At 39.8% G+C, this 18299-nt stretch overlaps 2 protein-coding genes across 2 annotated transcripts; one reads left to right on the top strand and one right to left on the bottom strand.

Moving 5' to 3' along the window:
• Positions 1–600: 600 nt before the first annotated feature.
• On the bottom strand, positions 601–9476 carry slc26a11 (solute carrier family 26 member 11). Its single transcript, XM_085460083.1, has 15 exons — positions 9361–9476; positions 8691–8813; positions 8308–8560; positions 7972–8164; positions 7098–7183; positions 5076–5292; positions 4804–4982; positions 4589–4661; positions 3897–4008; positions 3762–3817; positions 3256–3396; positions 2799–2926; positions 1740–1839; positions 1532–1665; positions 601–1432 (listed from the first exon to the last, which is right to left on the bottom strand). Exons 3-15 carry the CDS (start codon positions 8509–8511, stop codon positions 1325–1327), a joined length of 1731 nt encoding a protein of 576 aa, XP_085316209.1. The 5' UTR covers positions 8512–8560; positions 8691–8813; positions 9361–9476; the 3' UTR covers positions 601–1324.
• A 58-nt stretch (positions 9477–9534) lies between these two features.
• sgsh (N-sulfoglucosamine sulfohydrolase (sulfamidase)) lies at positions 9535–17984 on the top strand. Its single transcript, XM_085460084.1, has 9 exons — positions 9535–9742; positions 11452–11612; positions 11691–11796; positions 11871–12247; positions 14044–14125; positions 14202–14405; positions 14987–15153; positions 15657–15874; positions 17648–17984. The coding sequence occupies exons 1-9, from the start codon at positions 9658–9660 to the stop codon at positions 17829–17831; spliced, it is 1584 nt and encodes a 527-aa protein (XP_085316210.1). The 5' UTR covers positions 9535–9657; the 3' UTR covers positions 17832–17984.
• The last annotated feature ends 315 nt before the right edge of the window (positions 17985–18299 follow it).

Here is an 18299-nt window from a genome sequence, read left to right on the forward strand (position 1 = left end):
TGCTTTAAAATCTGCTTGAAATACCTCAAAAATGTTTTGACTCGTTTAAAAAACAGTCCAAACGGTGAAAAAATTACAATTACTTCTTAATTGTTGTTCTTACTACTTGAGCTATTCCTGTTAAAAGTAGTTTTAAAACCTACTGCATCATAGAGTGCACTTTTTTTTTTTTTTTTTTTACACAATGCTTGCATTTTGGTTTAGTTTTTGTCAAAGAGATAATAACACAGTGTAACATGTCATGTGTTGCTTTTTCATCTGAGGTTTTATTTAAATTATTTCAAAATCTGGTGAAGACTAGATGACTTTTTAACTTGTGTCCTGATGTGTAAAACTAGAACAGAAAGATGGCGTACTTTTTTTTTTTAAACGACTGCATTCTGGGGAGAGTTATGAACAGACTATGAAAAGATGTGGCAGCAAACTGGAAGGAAAACTAGCAAAAATAAAACTAATAGAAATGGAAAAGAACCCTGAACCAGCTTTTCAGTTGCAGCACGGTTGCATGGTGATCCCAAGGATCATGCCCATGACAAGTGATGATAACTAATGATCATTAAATAGAAGAATAAATGATAAATGAAAAGAAAATTCTTCATGTACATAGAAACACAAATAACTTGTAATGATTTATTCAGGAAAAATCTTTGTATAAATGTGATGATTTGGGTTAAAAATATAATTCACTCATCTTCAACATTTTTTTAACGACTGAACTAGAGATCCTGTCCCAGCTGTCATTGGCTGGGAGGCTGTGTGCACCAGGTCTCTCGCAACACTGGAATAATTTATTTATAAAGAGAAAAGTTTTGTCTTTTTCCCACCTAGAAGCATTTCTTTGTCAACATAAAATAAGAGACTACTGCCTTACAGTACATTTTACACATATGAATAAATAAAACGATAGATGGCACTTGTGTTAGCCTGACTTTGCTCAGTTCATTAATCAGTAACTTCTTATTTTTAAGAACATATTTGGTCCCACTCTGGACTTTCAACCTTAAAACACCACACAGACATCTATTAGCAAAATTATACCACATATATCCACTATTACTTACACAGTCCAGATATTAATAGATTATATTATTTACATTTACAGACATTATATTAAACTTGTGCTCCAAAGTTGTTGTGCAGTGGACAGTGTTTGTAAACTTAACAGATTTCCTTATTTCTTCACTTGGTCAGTGGCAGTCGCTGCAAACTGCAGAGAAATTACTCGCTGGAGGTAGTTTATAGATTTTTTTGAGGTCTTAAGAGCCTTATAATTCCAGATTAGGGGCATCTCTCCTCTCCAGGCTGTAACTGGATAGTTTTTGTGTTAGTCATCAAGAAGGTTCCTTGACTCCATCTGCAGTGCCTCGTCTACGCTGTGATTGTGCCTGAAGCCCTCCAGATCAGCTGCCAGGAGAACCTTCAGAATAGAGGGCTGAAGGAGGGAGGAAGACACAGGCAGGGGAAAGCAAAAGATGATGAGTATGAACTCATTCAGTAAGGATTAAAGGTTTTTAAGGACTGAAGGGTGTACCTGCAATCCGGCAAAAATCAGATGCACTTCTCGGAGTTTGAACTGCCTCAGCAGGTCCCTGAGCTCACTGATCACTGTGTAATCGATGACGCTGACGTGAGAGCAGTCCAGCACCACAGACCGTGGTGGAGACACTGGGGAAAGACGAGCAAGTAAACAGCAGGAAACACTGAAATGTGCCCACGCAGACTATCAAGCATTTCATTACCCTGCAGAGCCCGAGTGTGTATGATGTGGCTGAGATACTCGGTAGCAGGAAAACTGAGGCCACTGCTCAACTCCATCACCAACACGCCGTGATCAGTCACCTGCAATGCAGATATGCAATATTACAGCATTAGTCTTGTTTGATACCACATATTTCAAATGTGTCCTCATCAAAGTTATGAAAAATGTTTAGTTTTAGTTTTTACTACTTTTATTTTTTGCTTATTCATTATTAAGTATTGGCAGGGCAAGATTTAAGAAGTTCATACAAAGTCTCAAAGTTCTGTTGACATTCCAGTTCCAGTTCCTCATTTTGTTTTTCTTAAGCCTCTCAGAGGTGGACTCGCTGGTGTCTTTTGTCCTGCTGCAGAACCCAAGTGCGCTTCAGCAGAGGTCATGAACAGACGGTCGGACATTCTGCATTTTGTATTTACACTTTTTCCCACCACTGTAACTGGCTCTAAAATAAACTGAAATGGTGAATACCCCACTACGAAACAACACAGTGTCTCCTGCATCTGGGTTCTAGTTTGGTCCTGATATAAGATGCAGTCTGAGAGAGTTTAGCTGCTGGAAGCTGGGCCAGTCATCACACACTGGTGTGACAGGAAGAAGCAGCAAAACATCACAATTTAACTCTATGATGACTTTTCTCTGGGTGGATAAGGATGGATCCAGCTTTGATTCACATACCTACAAAAAGCAAATGTTTAACCCAGGCAAATACTAACAAAAAAAAATCTTAGCTTTTAAGCTTTTAAGACATTTTCACGGTCAAATCATCCTTAATCATTATCCTCTTTTGCGTCCTTCATCTCTCCCTCCCCTCTTTCTCTTTTCATGTATTTTTTTACATTTTTAGTACTTTACGGATTAGTATTTTATGACTTTTAAGACCATTTCATGACTTAATATTTGTGACCTTCTTAATTGTTTTTTTCTCCTGTTTTATGCTTGTGAACCACTTTAACCCTTTACCCGTGATATTGAGCCAAACAAACTCACTTCACATGACTAGTTTCATACACTGCTTGCACACAGATATAAAAAGATAACGCACCTCTATCTGGGGTCTGGCCATACTGTAGAGCAGCAGGGCTCCAGACACAGCTATACCTCCTACGATGCCGTACTGCACCGCCCAGAAACTCATCAGGAACGTCACAAAAAAGGGGAGAAGGTCCAGCTCTATGGGGGATAAATCATCATCATTAACGTTTAAGTGCCATCGATACTAGACGTTACACATGTTACATATTATGTTCTTGCCTAAAAATGGGGTACTGAGACGGTGACTGAGTCTGGCTCCAGACTCCAGAATTCTCCCTCCCATATAAAGTTTACAACAGTTGACAAATTGAATTCAGTTCAATCATTTTTTCCCACATCCTTTTTATATATTTTGGCTACTCTGTATAGTCGAATACAAAGAACTTTGGGTAAACTCTGTTTTAAATTTAAATATCTTACATAAATAAAAGTGACTTGACTAATTACAATAGCAAGATGAAACTCACTTCGTATCCTCCACATCTTAGCCACCACACGGTAATCCACCATGGGAGCCACCGCACAGATGATGACAGCAGCTAGAGAAGCTTTGGGGATGTAATAAAAGGCCGGCATGAGGAAGGCCAAGGAGAGCAACACTATTACACCTGCAACAATAAAGAGAAAGAAAATCATGAAACATTTAAAAACAGTATAAACAACATAAAATATGATATTTATTTGCACCAAAATAGCAAAAAAATATGTGATTGTTATTTTGGTTTTGACTTCAAGGTGCAAATTTTTTAAATAAGAAGGATGCTATGACAGACTGAAAGATAAACTTTTGAATTCTTGTACAAACATTGTTCTTGCAGTGTCTCCAACCTGCACGATAAGCCTTTTAATTTCACCAATAACGAAAAAAGAAACTAAAGAAATGTGAAGTGAGGATAATTTGCTGTATGACAACATAAATGGCCACAAGGGGGCAGAAGAGGAAAACGTAAAAGCTGAAAGTGTCACAACTTACTGGTGACAACCCCTCCAGCTGGAGTGCAAACTCCAGTCTGGGAGTTCACAGCTGTCCTGGATGTGAAAGAAAACATGTCAGTATAAACATAACTGTTATTATAACTATGAAAATAACACACACAGACACACAAACCTCCCAAAGCTGCCTGTGACAGGGTAGGCTGACACAAAGGAGCCCATGATGTTGGTCACTCCGATTGCCAGCAGCTCCTGGTTGGCATCGATCCTGTAGTCGTTCTGACTGGCTGAGGAGAAACATTAAGTTAAAATCAGCCACCAGTGTGATGAGGAAAAACATTCTTTAGCTGCCTTTATTATCTAATATCTAATCTTCTTTCTTTAGCACCTTTGTGGTTCAGCTACCCAATTTCGCTGTGCAAGAAACCGCACAATGACAATAAAAAGCTCTAAGTCTAAGTCTCTCTAATAACTATTTAATGAGTAGAAAAATGCTTTTGAAACATGTTTTGTTTTTAAAAATGTATAAAGTATTGATCTTTATTAATTTCATCTTCATGATGAAGCCTTAAATTGACAGCCAGGTTGCACTTACAAGCTAAATACATGATAAATATTAAGATTGCTATTGGAGTTTTATATGTTTACAGTGTTAGTTTAACATGTTAAATTATGGGACTGTCAGCTATTAGTTTTGGAGATACTTATTTTTATTATTATTCTGGTAAGAAATGTGAATATCTGTACCATATTTTATGTCTATCGTTTAATTCTGTCTGAAGACATCTCATTGAAAAAGTGGAAACGTCAAGGAATTACCAGCATCATTATGATTATCCTCTGAAACCAGTGACTAACATTACTTACCAAATGCTTTCGCAATAGCAATGCTCTCCAACAGGCCCATGAAGGGGATCACCGCTAGCCCTCCTCCAAAGTCCTTTAAAACACACAGAGAGGAAAACGAGACAGTCAGCAGCTCTTTCTGAGAGCAGAGGGATTCTGGAAGTGAAACTTTCAGCTCAATCATTTATCAAAAAGATCCAGTGTCTTCATCGGGTTACTGGCGGTTTCCTCCTTACTTTCACAATCTCTCCAAAGGAAACGACGGTGCCGTTAGCTGTAGTGTCAGAGGTGGGTGGAGGCCTGAATGGTGGCAGTCCGCGGGTAGTTTTTCCAGTGATCGTGAAGATATGATTACCATACACCTCCCAGGAAAATGCTATGAGGGATGCAGCGATGACCACTGCAGCGTTACGCACTGATGATATAAAGAAATACAATAAAAATGTAATGAACAGAATTTTTTTTTTGTAAAAGAGAGACACGTGTACTCAAACACAAAGGTACTCACTGGTAGCTACAGCCCACACTACTTTCCTGGCATACATGGAGCAGGTGGAGTCACTGTCAGAGGTTAGACTCGACTTCATGAACATCAACGTGACCAGCAGAGCGAGACAAATCAGACCAAGAACCACATCACCGATCCTGGCCTCGGGAATCTTGTGGAAGGTGTAGTAAACCTCCAGGAAAAACTGCTGAGGGACACCCTGGATTCCCAGAATATTCTAGAAAAAAAGGAAGAGCGGGTAAAACCACTGACATTATGAACGGAAAAAATGAGAGGGCAAGAGCAGTTCTCTCTTTGGAGTTTAAGCACTCAGAGCAATCAAAATGCATTTTTGAGTATAACCTAAACATTCGCGTGTGCGATTGTGGCTCAAGAGTTGGGAGGTCGCCTTGTAATCGGAAGGTTGCCAGTTCGAGCCCTGGCTCGGACAGACTTGGTCGTTGTGTCTTTGGGCAAGACACTTCACCTGTTGCCTACTGGTGGCGCCAGTGTCTGGCAGCCTTGCCTCTGTCAGTGCGCCCCAGGGTGGCTGTGGCTACAATGTAACTTGCCATCACCAGTGTGTGAATGGGTGGATGACTGGATGTGTAAAGCGCTTTGGGGTCCTTAGGGACTAATAAAGCGCTATACAAATACAGGCCATTTACCATTTATTGTTAATCAGTTCACCAACAATGATGCAAATCCACCAGTAAAAGCTCAACACAGATTATAGTGCTCACCGGTCACATCTTTGACCTGTCTGCATGAGGTCAATGGGAAATTGATAAGTGTGATTTTTGTGGGAAACCACACCACAACTTTTTTCCTTTTTTTTTTTTTGAAGGCAACTATTAATTTTATTGTATATTATGTATGCGTGTGCAAGCAAAGAGATTTCAACTTGCATTAATTAATAAAGAAACACTGATGCAGAATATAGAGTTTTAAGACAGACTTTTCAAATATTTATTTACTAAAGTCAGAGGTAAAGCCATGTGCTTAGTTTGTAGAGAGCAGACTGCTGTGTTTAAGTGTTTTATTAAGAGACTAAACCGCAGAGAAGTACAAGAACCTGACTGAAGCAGAGCGGGAATGTACATCAGAGCCTGTGCTGGTTAAAAAAAAAAAAAAAAAAAAAAAAGCAATAAGGAGTTTTGTAGGCAGAAGGAGAACATGCAAACTCCACACAGAAAGGACCCAGCAGGTGGATTCAAACACACAACCTTTTAGCTTAAAGGCAACAGTACTAACCACTGGTCGACCCAATGCTCAAATCATTATTGTGGTGCTTTCTGGTGACTTTTCTATTTTCTTAGATGCCAATAAGCTAGTTTTGATCATTCTAGAGATTATTTTTTAATTCTGTGTGCTTCTCAGCGTATTTTTCAGCACTTCTTCTGTCATGATTCTGGGTCTTTTACCCAGCGTTTTGTGTTTTTTGGTCTTTTCAAGTTCTGTTTATTTTTCATTATCTTTAGTTTGCTGGTTTTGGTTTAGACTTTCACCTTTGTGTACTCCCTTAGCATTTCAGTCTTGAGCATTTAGTTCAAATTACTGTTTCCTACCTTTTCCTTCTATGCCAGTTCCCCTACGTTTAGGCTAGTTCTGTCTGCAGTTTAGTTATTGTGCCTCTCTTCCCGTTTTATTTTGCTACCATTTTGTCTCCTTTACATTGTGTTTAGTCTTACTTTCTCCCCCTGCCTCATTGTGTCGATTATTTACACCTGTGTTTATTTGCCCCAGCTGTTCCACGTTCCCCTAATCTGCCTTGGTGCAGTTATACCCCCAGTTTGGCCCTTGCTCTTTGTTGTGTCATCTGTTATGCCTTCCTGTTTTCTCCGGTCTCATTTCCATCCTGGCGTGTTTATTTATATAATATTTTCCTTTCTGCTTTGTTTTAATAAAGACTCACTTTTTATCTTTTCATTCTTTTAAAGACTTTTTTCCTACTGAGGCATACAGTTCGATGTGTTGTATATGCTGAGATAACTCTATGTATGTGTGTTAGTTTTTGCTGTGTGTGCATGTTTTCACTCTTACTTTGACTTGGCCAAATCCAATGGTTACTGCAGCAGCACATGTGAAGCCTTTTATTACAGGAAAAGAGATGAAGTCCAGAAGGAAACCTGCAGAAGAGAAGCAAAGCAGTGGATGATTTACAGAACCAAGACATTATTAAACCTTCCAGATTTCAAATATTACAGTAACTCTTTAAGGAAAAAATATAAATTCTCATTTGATAAGGAGCTTATGTTCGTAGGCTGCCCATTCATTGACATTTTACCGTAAAATGACACAAGACTAGTAAGTCATTTAAAAATAACCCGCAGCACAATTAAGTTTGGATTGGGTCCTGTCCAAGGAGAACATGAGACAAGGTTTCATGTTCTCCTTGTGCCTGTGGAGTTTGTTCCAGGTACTCTAGCTTCCTCCCACAGTCCAAAGACATGCTTGGTCGGGTGATGGCAATTCTAACCTAGATGTTAATGTGAGCATGAATGGCTATCTCTGTGTGCCATCCCTGTCCAGGGTGTATCCTGCGTCACACCATATGAAAGCAGTGAGGGGGCTCCAGCTCCCTACGACCCTGAACTAGATATGTGGCTAATAAAATGGATGACCACATGACTATTTAAGAGCCACAGATTTTATAGTAGACTGTCTACCTCTAAAATTTAAGTTCCTACATGATAGTTACTTGATTTTTGTGATGTTGTTTTTACTTTTGGACTTCACCTTAAATTTTACATACTGGAGGATGTGATAAACTACCAGTGCTCTCAGACTCACACAACAATGTGTGTTACTGTGAAAAAATATTTTGTTTTGCTGTCAGTGGTTCACAAGTTTTTCAGGAAAAGCCCAAAACTGAAATCACAAGCTTTCCACATGACCTCGGGAGCACTCATTTCACCTAATCTCAGTAACGCCATCACAGCTTGGATGAGTCCACAGAGGAGGCTGAGCAGCACGGCTCGGTGAGGCTGCCCTCCCACCACAGAGGAGCACAAGAGGGACATGATGGCCGTGGGGCCCAGGGTCACATCCTTGGAGGTTCCCAGAAAGGTGTAAATGAACCCCCCCATGAAGGCCGAGTAGAGTCCGAACTGTGGACAGAAAATAAAATAAAGTCTGAACTAATTATGCAGCTAATTATTTTTTCATCTTAAAGCTCATGTCTCAGGAAAAGAGGAAAGCCAAATTAGTTATCCAGAGGGAGGTGAACCCTAATGGAAAGCCTAAGACTCGCCTGCACAGGAAGGCCGGCCACTTCAGCATAAGCCAGCGCTTGTGGTACAGTCGTCAATCCAACAGTGAGACCAGCAAGGACGTCCATCTTTAGCCATTTCAGGTTGTACTTTGGCAGCCATGAGAGGATGGGCAACCAGGCCTTCAGGGTGCTGTAGGAACAGCAGCACCGGGCTGACTGTCTTCTCATCAGACGCCGCTGCATCACACTTAGAGGTAAAGACCGGCGGGAGAGGAATTCAGCAAAGAGACATCTGTAGCAGAAAAAAGTAAAATGAACAAAACAACAGCCACACACAAAGCATGAGTTCTCCCCTCAGCTTTAAATATCATCAGCTTTGCTGGGTGCTGCCCAAGTTTCTGTTTTTTCCTTTTATTTCCTACCTCCTGCTGAGATATGCAGCATTCAGGAAAACGCCACAAAGATGCTGCTCATGCAAGCAGCTGTCAACCTGTTTGTTTGCATTTCTTCAAGCCGAGGACTTATCTTCAGGTGCATGCTGTGATCTGCGTGCCACACAAAAAAAGAACCATTCACAAGCTCACTGTGTGTCATTTACAATTATATGGCGATCATATGACAGCTGGGTGCTTTGCATACCGGTATCTGAACAGTCAGGACTTTTTTTTTTCATGAAGTCACCTTTACCTTCAAACTATAAACTCCCTCATCAGAAAAGTCCAACAGATAGGTCCACAGTCTTACGTGAACTTGACCTCAGACTGATACTTTATCTCCCACTGTGTCTGATTATGAGTCTATGTTACCCAGACTATAACAACCTTGTAATTATCAAAAAAGAATGATAATACACTAAAAACAGTGATGTGTTTGAGTGCAAGAGAGAAGAATGCACAGAAGAGACTGAATTCGTATACTACAGAAATGAAACAAAACAGAATAAAATAGAAATTTGACAATATAATATAAAATAACTCCGCAGTGTTTAACCGAACTGAACCAAAATAGACTAAAATAGACAAGAACAGACCAAAATAAAGTAGAAAAGAGTAAATAAAATAGAATAGAGTTGAATAAAACATAAATTCTTACACAGCGTGATGCTTTCTCTTGGCTGGGCTGTGATTTTTCACGTCCTTCTCTACTGTTCCTTTTGCTAAACCCACTTCTCCAAAAACATTTCGCTGACTAGGCGCGAGATAAGTCGTTTCCTGTTTTTTTTCTCCTCACGTGACTTGTGTCATGTGACTCCCAGTGGGCGGGGTTTGAGTTGTTTGAGGAAGCATATTTCACGTCGTTCCAACAATGCTTTTAAGTGCTAACTTTAGCGAGTTTTGTTTTCATATTTAAAGTTTATTTTTCTGTGGAGAAATAGAGGAAGAGGCCAGCATGCTCCCTCGGGTTGTTTTTATTATTTTTTTAGCATCATGTTGCATCGGAGAGTCCAAAACAAGAAATGTGCTTCTAATAATTGGTGAGTTCACGTTTTTGTGCTCCTGGAGAAACTATAAATCATTTCTGTTATCTGGCTGGAAATTTAAAATGCTGAAATACACCCTCCTGTTGCCATTACAATTATCTGCAAAAATCTCGAGCCACCCTTTAATTCGTTATATAACAGAGATTCAATAGTTCCCGAAGTTTTTCATTGGACATTGACTGCTTGTTCACTCATTTTCAATCCACTTAAAAGTGCCAGGCTTAAAAAAAATATCTACAGCATTAATGATTAATGAAAGCTACATGGGGAAAAGGCTTAAGTACACCAAATTACACAAGAATTGAACTGAAAATCAGCAGTAACAGTCTCAAATCCAAATTTGAGATTGTTGGTTCAAATCATTGTTAGTATTTACAGAGAAGATCAGGAGAGAGGTACAACAGCGAGTGTCTACAGCTATCTGTAACAGTGCAGGCTCTGTCATGGTTTGGAGCTGCAGTTGGGGATCATAAAAACTGATGGACACTGAGATGGATGCAGAAAGCGTCTTACTAAAAACAGCTTTAATTTTTCAGGATGATCAAATGATCTCAAATGCACCGACAATGCAGTGAAAGCATGCCTGGATAGAAAAACACATACTGGAGTACCATCAGTCATGGATCGGCCTCCCCAGAGACTTTATCATTATAGTGAAAGGGAACAGTGCAAAAGAACAGCTTTGAATGTCCTTCAAGCCTGGAGAATGATTCCTGAAGACTGCTCAAAAAAAATTACAAGAAAGCTTGCCCAAGACAGTTCAGGCTGTGTTGAAGAAATAAGATAGTCATACCAAATACTGACGTTTTGGATTCAAAGGAGCTTGCAAAGAAAAGTGTCTGGACTTCTTTCAGTTACTTGAAGACGTTTCACCTCTCATCCGAGAAGCTTCTTCAGTTCTAAGGTCAAATGGTGGAGAGTCCCAGATAATAGTCCCAGACATTTGACCTTAGAACTGAAGAAGCTTCTCGGATGAGAGGTGAAACGTCTTCAAGTAACTTAAAGAAGTCCAAACGCTTTTCTTTGCAAGCTCCTTTGACTACAATGACCTGGATGACTGAGAACCTTCACAGACATATTGCTGACTTTTTGGATTGTATAAACTCTGTATATACAAATAAGTAGAGGCATGAGATTTGCACAGTACTGAAAGTGCATGATGGAGGTTATAACTGTTTTAGGCAGTTGCTTTTATTTTGTTTATTAGTAGAACCTCTCTCCATAACATAAAATAATTAAGTTGACTAAATACAAACTAAATATGAGGCAGAAGTCGGTTTGTATGTTACAGTCTTGAGCCGTTTTAACCTTCATGCAAGTAGATTTTATTATCGTACAAATATTCTATAAAGAAATATGTTTAAAGTAAAACTAATCTAAAATGATCTGTCAGAAAATGCCAAACAATTGGAAAAAAAATGAAAACTATACTCGGGGAAAGAAAAATGTCAGTGTCTCTTTACATGAAGCCTGATCCACCAAGAAACACTTTTCCTACTTAAATCCTCTGCACTGAACCCCAACCTTAAACCCATCCTGTACTTCTGAGAAGAACTGGAATTGTGACTCAAAGCCAGGTTTCATTACTCTACTGACTTTGCAAAGCAGTATGTAGATGACAAAGATTTTAGAGATTATTAAAAGTGAGTTATGGGCATTTTGTTTGAGCCCCCGCATCAGTTTCTGTCTTTTTCTCCTCACAGCTGATGATGCAGGTTTCGAGACAGAGGTTTATAACAACTCTGTGGTCCACACGCCTCACCTGCGCTCTCTGGCTCAGCACAGCGTGGTGTTCAAGAACGCCTTCACATCTGTCAGCAGCTGCTCACCCAGCCGCTCCGCCATCCTCACCGGCCTGCCACAGGTGAGACACACACACCTGTAAATGCCACTCATTAAAGCGAGGTGAATTATTGAGGTGTGTTTCTCTTGTGGTTTCCAGCATCAGAATGGCATTTATGGACTTCATCAAGGAGTTCATCACTTTAATTCTTTTGATGAAGTACAAAGTCTGCCGCTGCTTCTCAAACAAACCAACGTACACACAGGTAGATAACAAAATGTCTATAAAAAAATCGTTCTTATTTTTTACTTTTTGAACTCACTGATTGTTTCTTCACAGGTATAATTGGAAAGAAGCACGTTGGCCCTGGATCTGTTTACCCCTTTGACTTTGCCTACACAGAGGAAAACAGCTCTGTCCTCCAGGTGGGGAGGAACATCACTCGCATTAAACTCCTGGTCCGCAAGTTTTTCCAGACTCACAAAGAGGAAGCCTTTCAACAAAAGAACGGGAAAAAAGCAGAAAAAAGTAACCGGGAGAATATAAAGAATGAAGACAGGCCATTTTTCCTTTATGTTGCCTTCCATGATACTCATCGATGTGGACACTCGCAGCCCCAATACGGAGCCTTCTGTGAGAAGTTTGGGAATGGTGAAAAGGGGATGGGTAGAATCGGTGACTGGACACCACAGTATTACATGCCAGACCAAGTAAAGGTCAGAGAAATCCCAGTTTCTGCTTTAATACCTGTTTTATGTCATTATTTAACTGTTTTAAAAAGAAAAAGGCTATAAAAATGAAAGCAGGCTAGTCCATTTTGCTGAAATTTCATTGCAGCAGCTGACATTGTTGTATGCATGCTCCTACTGAGATGGTAGATGGTATCATTAGGAATTTCCTGATCTCCAGATCTGGACCCGGACATCACTGAGCTCCTAGGTAGTCTGAGGTTCAACCTGGCAGCATCAGATAGCCTGAAACATAACATACCAGAGTTGTTCTATTGGATTTAGGGGCCCAGTCGGTGGTATCAGTTACTTCATCCTCCAGGAAGTGCATGCATACTCTCGCCACATGAAGCCAGGCTTTGTCGTGCAACTGGAGGAACCCAGGAACCACTGTGCCATTGTACTGTGTGTGCCGTTGCCTAGCCTGCATGGATATGCTTCCCCAGACCATCACAGAACCATCACCAAACTGGTCATGCTGAACAACATTACAGGCAGCATTATTCTCCAACTTGTCCAAACCCATTCTTGTCTGTCACATGTGCTCAGGATGAGCCTGCTCTCATTAATGAAAAGTACAGGGTGACAGTGGTGGACTTACAAATTTTGGCATTTTATAGTAAATGACAGTCAGGCTCTATGGTGCCGGGCAGTGAGCACAGGACCAACTAGAGTACACTAAGCCCTCAGTGCACCGTCATGAAGTTTGAGACATTCACACCAGTGGCCTGCTGTAGGGCTCCAGATCAATATCCCAGAGGTTGGCTTGATGCTATACTCTGGTTAAAGTGTTTCTTTAATTATTACAAAACTGTTTATTGTAGTAGTGTGTTTTTGTTTCTGGGATTGTGCCTAAAATGTGGCTGTGCAGATTTCTGCAAAACTGCTCATTCAAACGAAATGAGTGAGTCAAATCATTTGTTACAGGAAACTAAAGACAATAAATAAATGAAATTAAACAAAACATATACTCAGGTTTTTCTGAGAACGGTTTAAACCAGCGGTCCCCAGAGTTGAGGCCGCGAGAGTTGAGGCTCAGGTGTGAAATGTATAGTTTTCAGGGTTTTTATCGGTCTTCAGCATTATTTTGTTATCGTTTTTATCGTTTACTCTGTTTTCCTGGGTCTTTTCACGTGTGTTATGAATAAAATTTCTTTTTTTCGGTACCGGTACTAGTTTTATTTTGTTGTATTTATCCATGACACCTTAAAGGCCGTTCCGTGAAAATATTGTCGGGCATAAACCGGTCCGTGGCGCAAAAAAGGTTGGAGACCGCTGGTTTAAACCATCTGACTGATTAAGTTGTATAAAAGTTAGGACTGTTTTGGCCAGATGTCATATTTTTCACACCAAGTCAAAAGTCTGTTTAAATGTCAGAATTAGCTGTAGTTACAGTTACGTGCTTTGGGAGTGCATTAATGTTAATAAATGTGGGTTCATTCATGACGTACTCGCCTAACAATAAATTCTAAACGGAGTACTCATCGATGATGGTTTTATCACGGACTTCATATTTGACCAAACACCAGATAAAGCATTTAAGATTTGGTCTTGAGCTCATTGCTGCTTTGCATTACAGCCTGCACAGGCTGCAGTTGAAATTAACAGAAATTTTCAAATGCCCAAATTTTCCACAGCTTTTTCTTATTTCCCAGTTTGTCTTAGTCTTTACTCTTTTTTTTTTTTTTTTTTATTTAAACTTTTCACATTACATTATGGTTGAATTAAAGCTACAGAACTTTAACACATGATAATGCAGAATTTCCTCATCTTCTGCACTTCAGGTTCCTCCTTTTGTGCCGGATACACCTGCATCACGAGCTGACTTGGCTGCACTGTACACCACAGTGAGCCGGCTGGATCAGGGTGCGTAACGGTTTTATAACATAGAAAAAGAAGGTTGTAAAACACTAAACTACGATGCTGTGCATATCCCCTGCAGGTATCGGTTTAGTTCTTCAGGAGCTCAGAGAAGCTGGTTATGAGAACGACACTCTGATAATCTACAGCTCAGACAACGGGATCCCCTTCCCGAATGGCAGAACCAACCTGTATCACTCTGGAACGGCAGAGCCGATGCTGGTGTCCTCTCCGGAGCACAGGGAGCGATGGGGAGACACCAGCGAGGCCTACGTCAGCCTGCTGGGTAAGAAAATTGAAGATACAAGGAACGATGCAAATGGACCTTTTCTCAGTATTTTAGGCCTTAAAATTAAGCAGCTATCCATTATGAGCACAGAGTGAGCTGCAGGTTAAAGTTAAATACTGATGCCACTCATTCCTAAACCTTTCTGGATTGTGAATAACAAACAATAAAAAAGTTCTAATAATTACGATCCAGTAAAGAGTGACAGAGCAGAAGAGTCGGTGTGTTGATCTGAAGCAGACACTAGATGGAGACTTAACAACAGAGCATGAAATATTGATAGAAGGAAAAATAATAGAGTAATAGACTGTACAAGTAGGGGTAGAAGTATTTTCTCAACCTATCAACAAATACTAACAAAAATACAGAGATATGTGGCTTTCTTTTTCTTTCTTTTGACGGTGTTGTATAAATATGAGGGTATCCCTTAGTTTAAAATGTACTATTTAAAGCTAAGGGGTCTTATATTTGGGTCTGTGTGCCTTTTTAAGAATTCCTTTAATTATTAGTAACTTAAGTTGAACATTTGTCAGTTTTTTGTTTGTTTTTACTATCTTTTCTTTTCCTTTTTATTTTTACAGACATCACTCCCACCATCCTCGACTGGTTCTCTGTTCCTTACCCATCCTACAGCCTACCTGGCACCCCTGCCTCCCAGGTCCACCTCACTGGCCGCTCGTTACTCCCTGCTTTGGTAACTGAGCCCACCAGCTGGCACACTGTCTACTCCAGCCAGTCCCTGCATGAGGTCAGGACATCACCACCACTTTAGCTTGATGAATCATTTTTATTTCTAACTCTAAATTTTTATTTTGGACTCTACTGTGGTAGCCTTGCTTGAGTCTCAGTTTAAAATATTCCCTTATCTAAACTAATGATGAGCTATTTTCGCTCCTCTTACTTGAAGCCAACCTTTTTCTGATTGGCTGCCCCTTACAAGCTAAAAGTTTGAACAGCAGTGGGCTGCTGTGGTTACAGCTAGAGTTGTAAGCCTGACACAACCATATAAGAATATCTGCTTTGACTGGACTCACACTGAGCCAAGAGTAGGGAACAAAAGTCTAAAACCAAGTGCTTAGAGCAGTGTGCAGCTTTTGGCTCAGAAGGATTAATTGCACGTACACTGACATCTTTATTTTAAATTCGCTGTTGCAAAAGTATTAATAAGACAGAAAATCAAGAAAAACATGACAGCAACACTTTAATGAGAGAATAAAATGTCTTTAACTAAAACTTTTGCTGTGATTTCAGGTCACCATGTACTACCCGATTCGCTCTATTCACCAGGGGCCGTACCACCTTCTGCACAACCTGCACTACCGTATGCCCTTCCCTATCGATCAAGATCTGTACGTGTCGCCCACCTTTCAGGACCTGCTGAACCGCACCACGCTGAGTCAGCCGACACACTGGTTTAAAAGCCTGGAGCAGTACTACTACAGAGCTCGCTGGGAGCTGTACGACACCAGGTCTGTAACAGCTGCTGTCGCTCGCTTTGTTAGAGCTGATCCAGAGAAGCAAACACAACCTTATTCCTGATAAGTATCAGTCCCTGCAAAGGACGGGAGTTAAAAGGTCCTCATGGAAAAGTGGATCACAATACTTGACCTTGATCAGTGGATGACAGGGGCATCCACCGATTCCAGTGAGATAAACCTAAAACAGCTGATTTAGCGATAACAACTCTGTCTCAGAAAACAAAGAGCAGAGGTCAAAAACAGAACAAGAATCACGTGTTGAGCAAATTTTATTTGCCATGATTTTTCAGATTTTTTTTTGGTGATCTATCAGTATTTAAAACTTTTTTCTTTTTTTTTTCTTTTTTCTTCAAACACTGTTGCATTTGATGGTAAAGATTCCTGGCATGAATCTCCTGCCCCCCACCCACATATTCAACAACACAGAAAGAAACATGCATGTTAGGTTAATTGGTGATTCTCAATCTGCTGTGGATGTGAGAAGGATAAAGTGCTTGGAGTACAGAAGAAACATGTACTGGTCAAATGCAACTCGTCCTTCGAAGCACTTTGATCGGTCACTAAAAAAAATGCGACACATAAATAGCAGGCTGTTTCCATTTAAAGCTTTTTATTTCACGGTTTGTGTGTCCGTAATTTTTCACTGCAGCAGTAACAAGTGAAAAACTGAGGAGGATGTTGATAACGAGCTGTGCCGTCTTTCACACTAAAAATCAGCAGCACTGTCTTTGCTGTGACTTTTACACTGAGGTTAATCAGTTGTGAGTAAAAAACGTAGATGGTTCACTAGTTGAGTCCACCACATCTGCAGACACATCGTTCACATCTTATATCAGACCGTTAACAGACTGTTCCCTCAGTTTCTTAGAGTGTAAAGCTTTTTTAAAGATGACATTCATAACAACGGATGAAGGTGACTGTTAGCTGAAGAGTGAACGAGCACAAACGTAATCAAGTTTCTTTTTTCTCCAATAATGAACACTATTGATAGTCTAAAACTAAAACTACACCACAGATTGGCGTTGAAAACCATGTTTAGCTTAATTTAAAACTGATTTTCAACAACCTGATTGAATGCACAGTATAAAAACATTTAATGAATGACTTATAACACACTATAATGAAGGCATACACTTGTATAAGAACATTTTAACGGATTATTACTTGTCATAATTTATTTCACCATTCATTTCTTACTCCTCTTTCCTGCTGTGCTAATGACTGTTGACCTGAAGGTTTTAATTAATTAATAATATACCAACAAACGCCTTATTTAAACATAGGTATGTAGTGCACTTTAAAAAAGTATTTGATGGTAATATTAAGCTTTTAAGAGGTAAAAGTTGGTTTCATTCATAGGCTATGTTTAGTACTTTTAAATGTAATGTGTGGGGAAAAAACACTGGTCAGATATTATGTTAGCCAATAAAATGCTTATTATTTTCACTAGAAATGGAGGCAAAGCAACCATTCTCTTACTGGGTTTAGGGTTGTGGAGAAGCTGTAGCCTATCACATGTGTCATGGGGTGAGATTCATGTTAAACCCTGAACGGTTCAACAGTTTAACGCCAACATATTTCCCTGAAAAATTAATAATTTTAATAAAACTAACAGAAGCTATAGTTGCTATAGTCTATAGTCATTTTAGTAAATATAACTCATTATTTTTGCATTAGATGGAGGGATTTGCAGTGAGTAATTGTGGCTTATGAGCTCAGTCTTTCTAAAATGTTTAAATATTAATAATTGCATCGCTAACGCAGGACAGACCCACTGGAAACGAAGAACCTGGTGTTAGACCCGTCCTACAGCGGCGTGCTGGAGAGCCTGAAGCAGGATCTGCAGAAGTGGCAGTGGAAGACTGGCGACCCCTGGGTCTGTGGACCAGACTATGTCCTGGAGGACAAACTGGAGCCGCACTGCAGACCACTTTACAATGGACTATGAGGGACCCTAATGGTACCTTCAGTCATCTTGACTGATAAAGCTCTATGGATGAGGACATTTACTTTGTAAAATACAATATGTTTATTTTAATTTCTAATTTTGTATGTGAGTGATGCTTTTAATGCTTAAAATAAACAATTTTAGTTGCTTTAATTTGTACCGTCCGCTTTATTTTACTGCATAATTTAATCGCTCATCGTTTTTCTCCGTCTCTGTACATTTAAGGTTCATTTTCACCATTTTCATCCAGACTCTCACGATAACCCTGAGTTATAGAAAGGCAACATATTTAGACACCATTTAACTGTTTTTGTTATTGTTGATAGATTGATCTGGTAACTGAAGACGTGGTGGAGTTCATAGAATAGAATAGAATTCAACTTTATTGTCATTGCACATGCACAGGTACAGGGCAACGAAATGCAGTTTGCATCCATCCAGAAGTGCTTTAGTGATATAGATATATTA

Source organism: Copadichromis virginalis, linkage group LG6, assembly GCF_057382275.1.
Source record: "Copadichromis virginalis isolate Kocher_CV1m ecotype Utaka linkage group LG6, C_Virginalis_male_GT1.1, whole genome shotgun sequence".
NCBI lineage: Eukaryota > Metazoa > Chordata > Actinopteri > Cichliformes > Cichlidae > Copadichromis > Copadichromis virginalis.

Bases quoted from the DNA above. Each gene is read 5' to 3' on its own strand.
- slc26a11 (XM_085460083.1), bottom strand. From the start codon at position 8,511: ATGCAGCGGCGTCTGATGAGAAGACAGTCAGCCCGGTGCTGCTGTTCC. The intron at 8,165-8,307 runs GCGAGTCTTAGG...TTCTGTCCACAG, and splicing joins TGGCCGGCCTTCCTGTGCAG to TTCGGACTCTACTCGGCCTT. The intron at 1,433-1,531 runs GTACACCCTTCA...TCCCTCCTTCAG, and splicing joins TGATTTTTGCCGGATTGCAG to CCCTCTATTCTGAAGGTTCT.
- sgsh (XM_085460084.1), top strand. From the start codon at position 9,658: ATGCTCCCTCGGGTTGTTTTTATTATTTTTTTAGCATCATGTTGCATC. The intron at 15,154-15,656 runs GTCAGGACATCA...CTGTGATTTCAG, and splicing joins CCAGCCAGTCCCTGCATGAG to GTCACCATGTACTACCCGAT. The intron at 15,875-17,647 runs GTCTGTAACAGC...TCGCTAACGCAG, and splicing joins TGGGAGCTGTACGACACCAG to GACAGACCCACTGGAAACGA.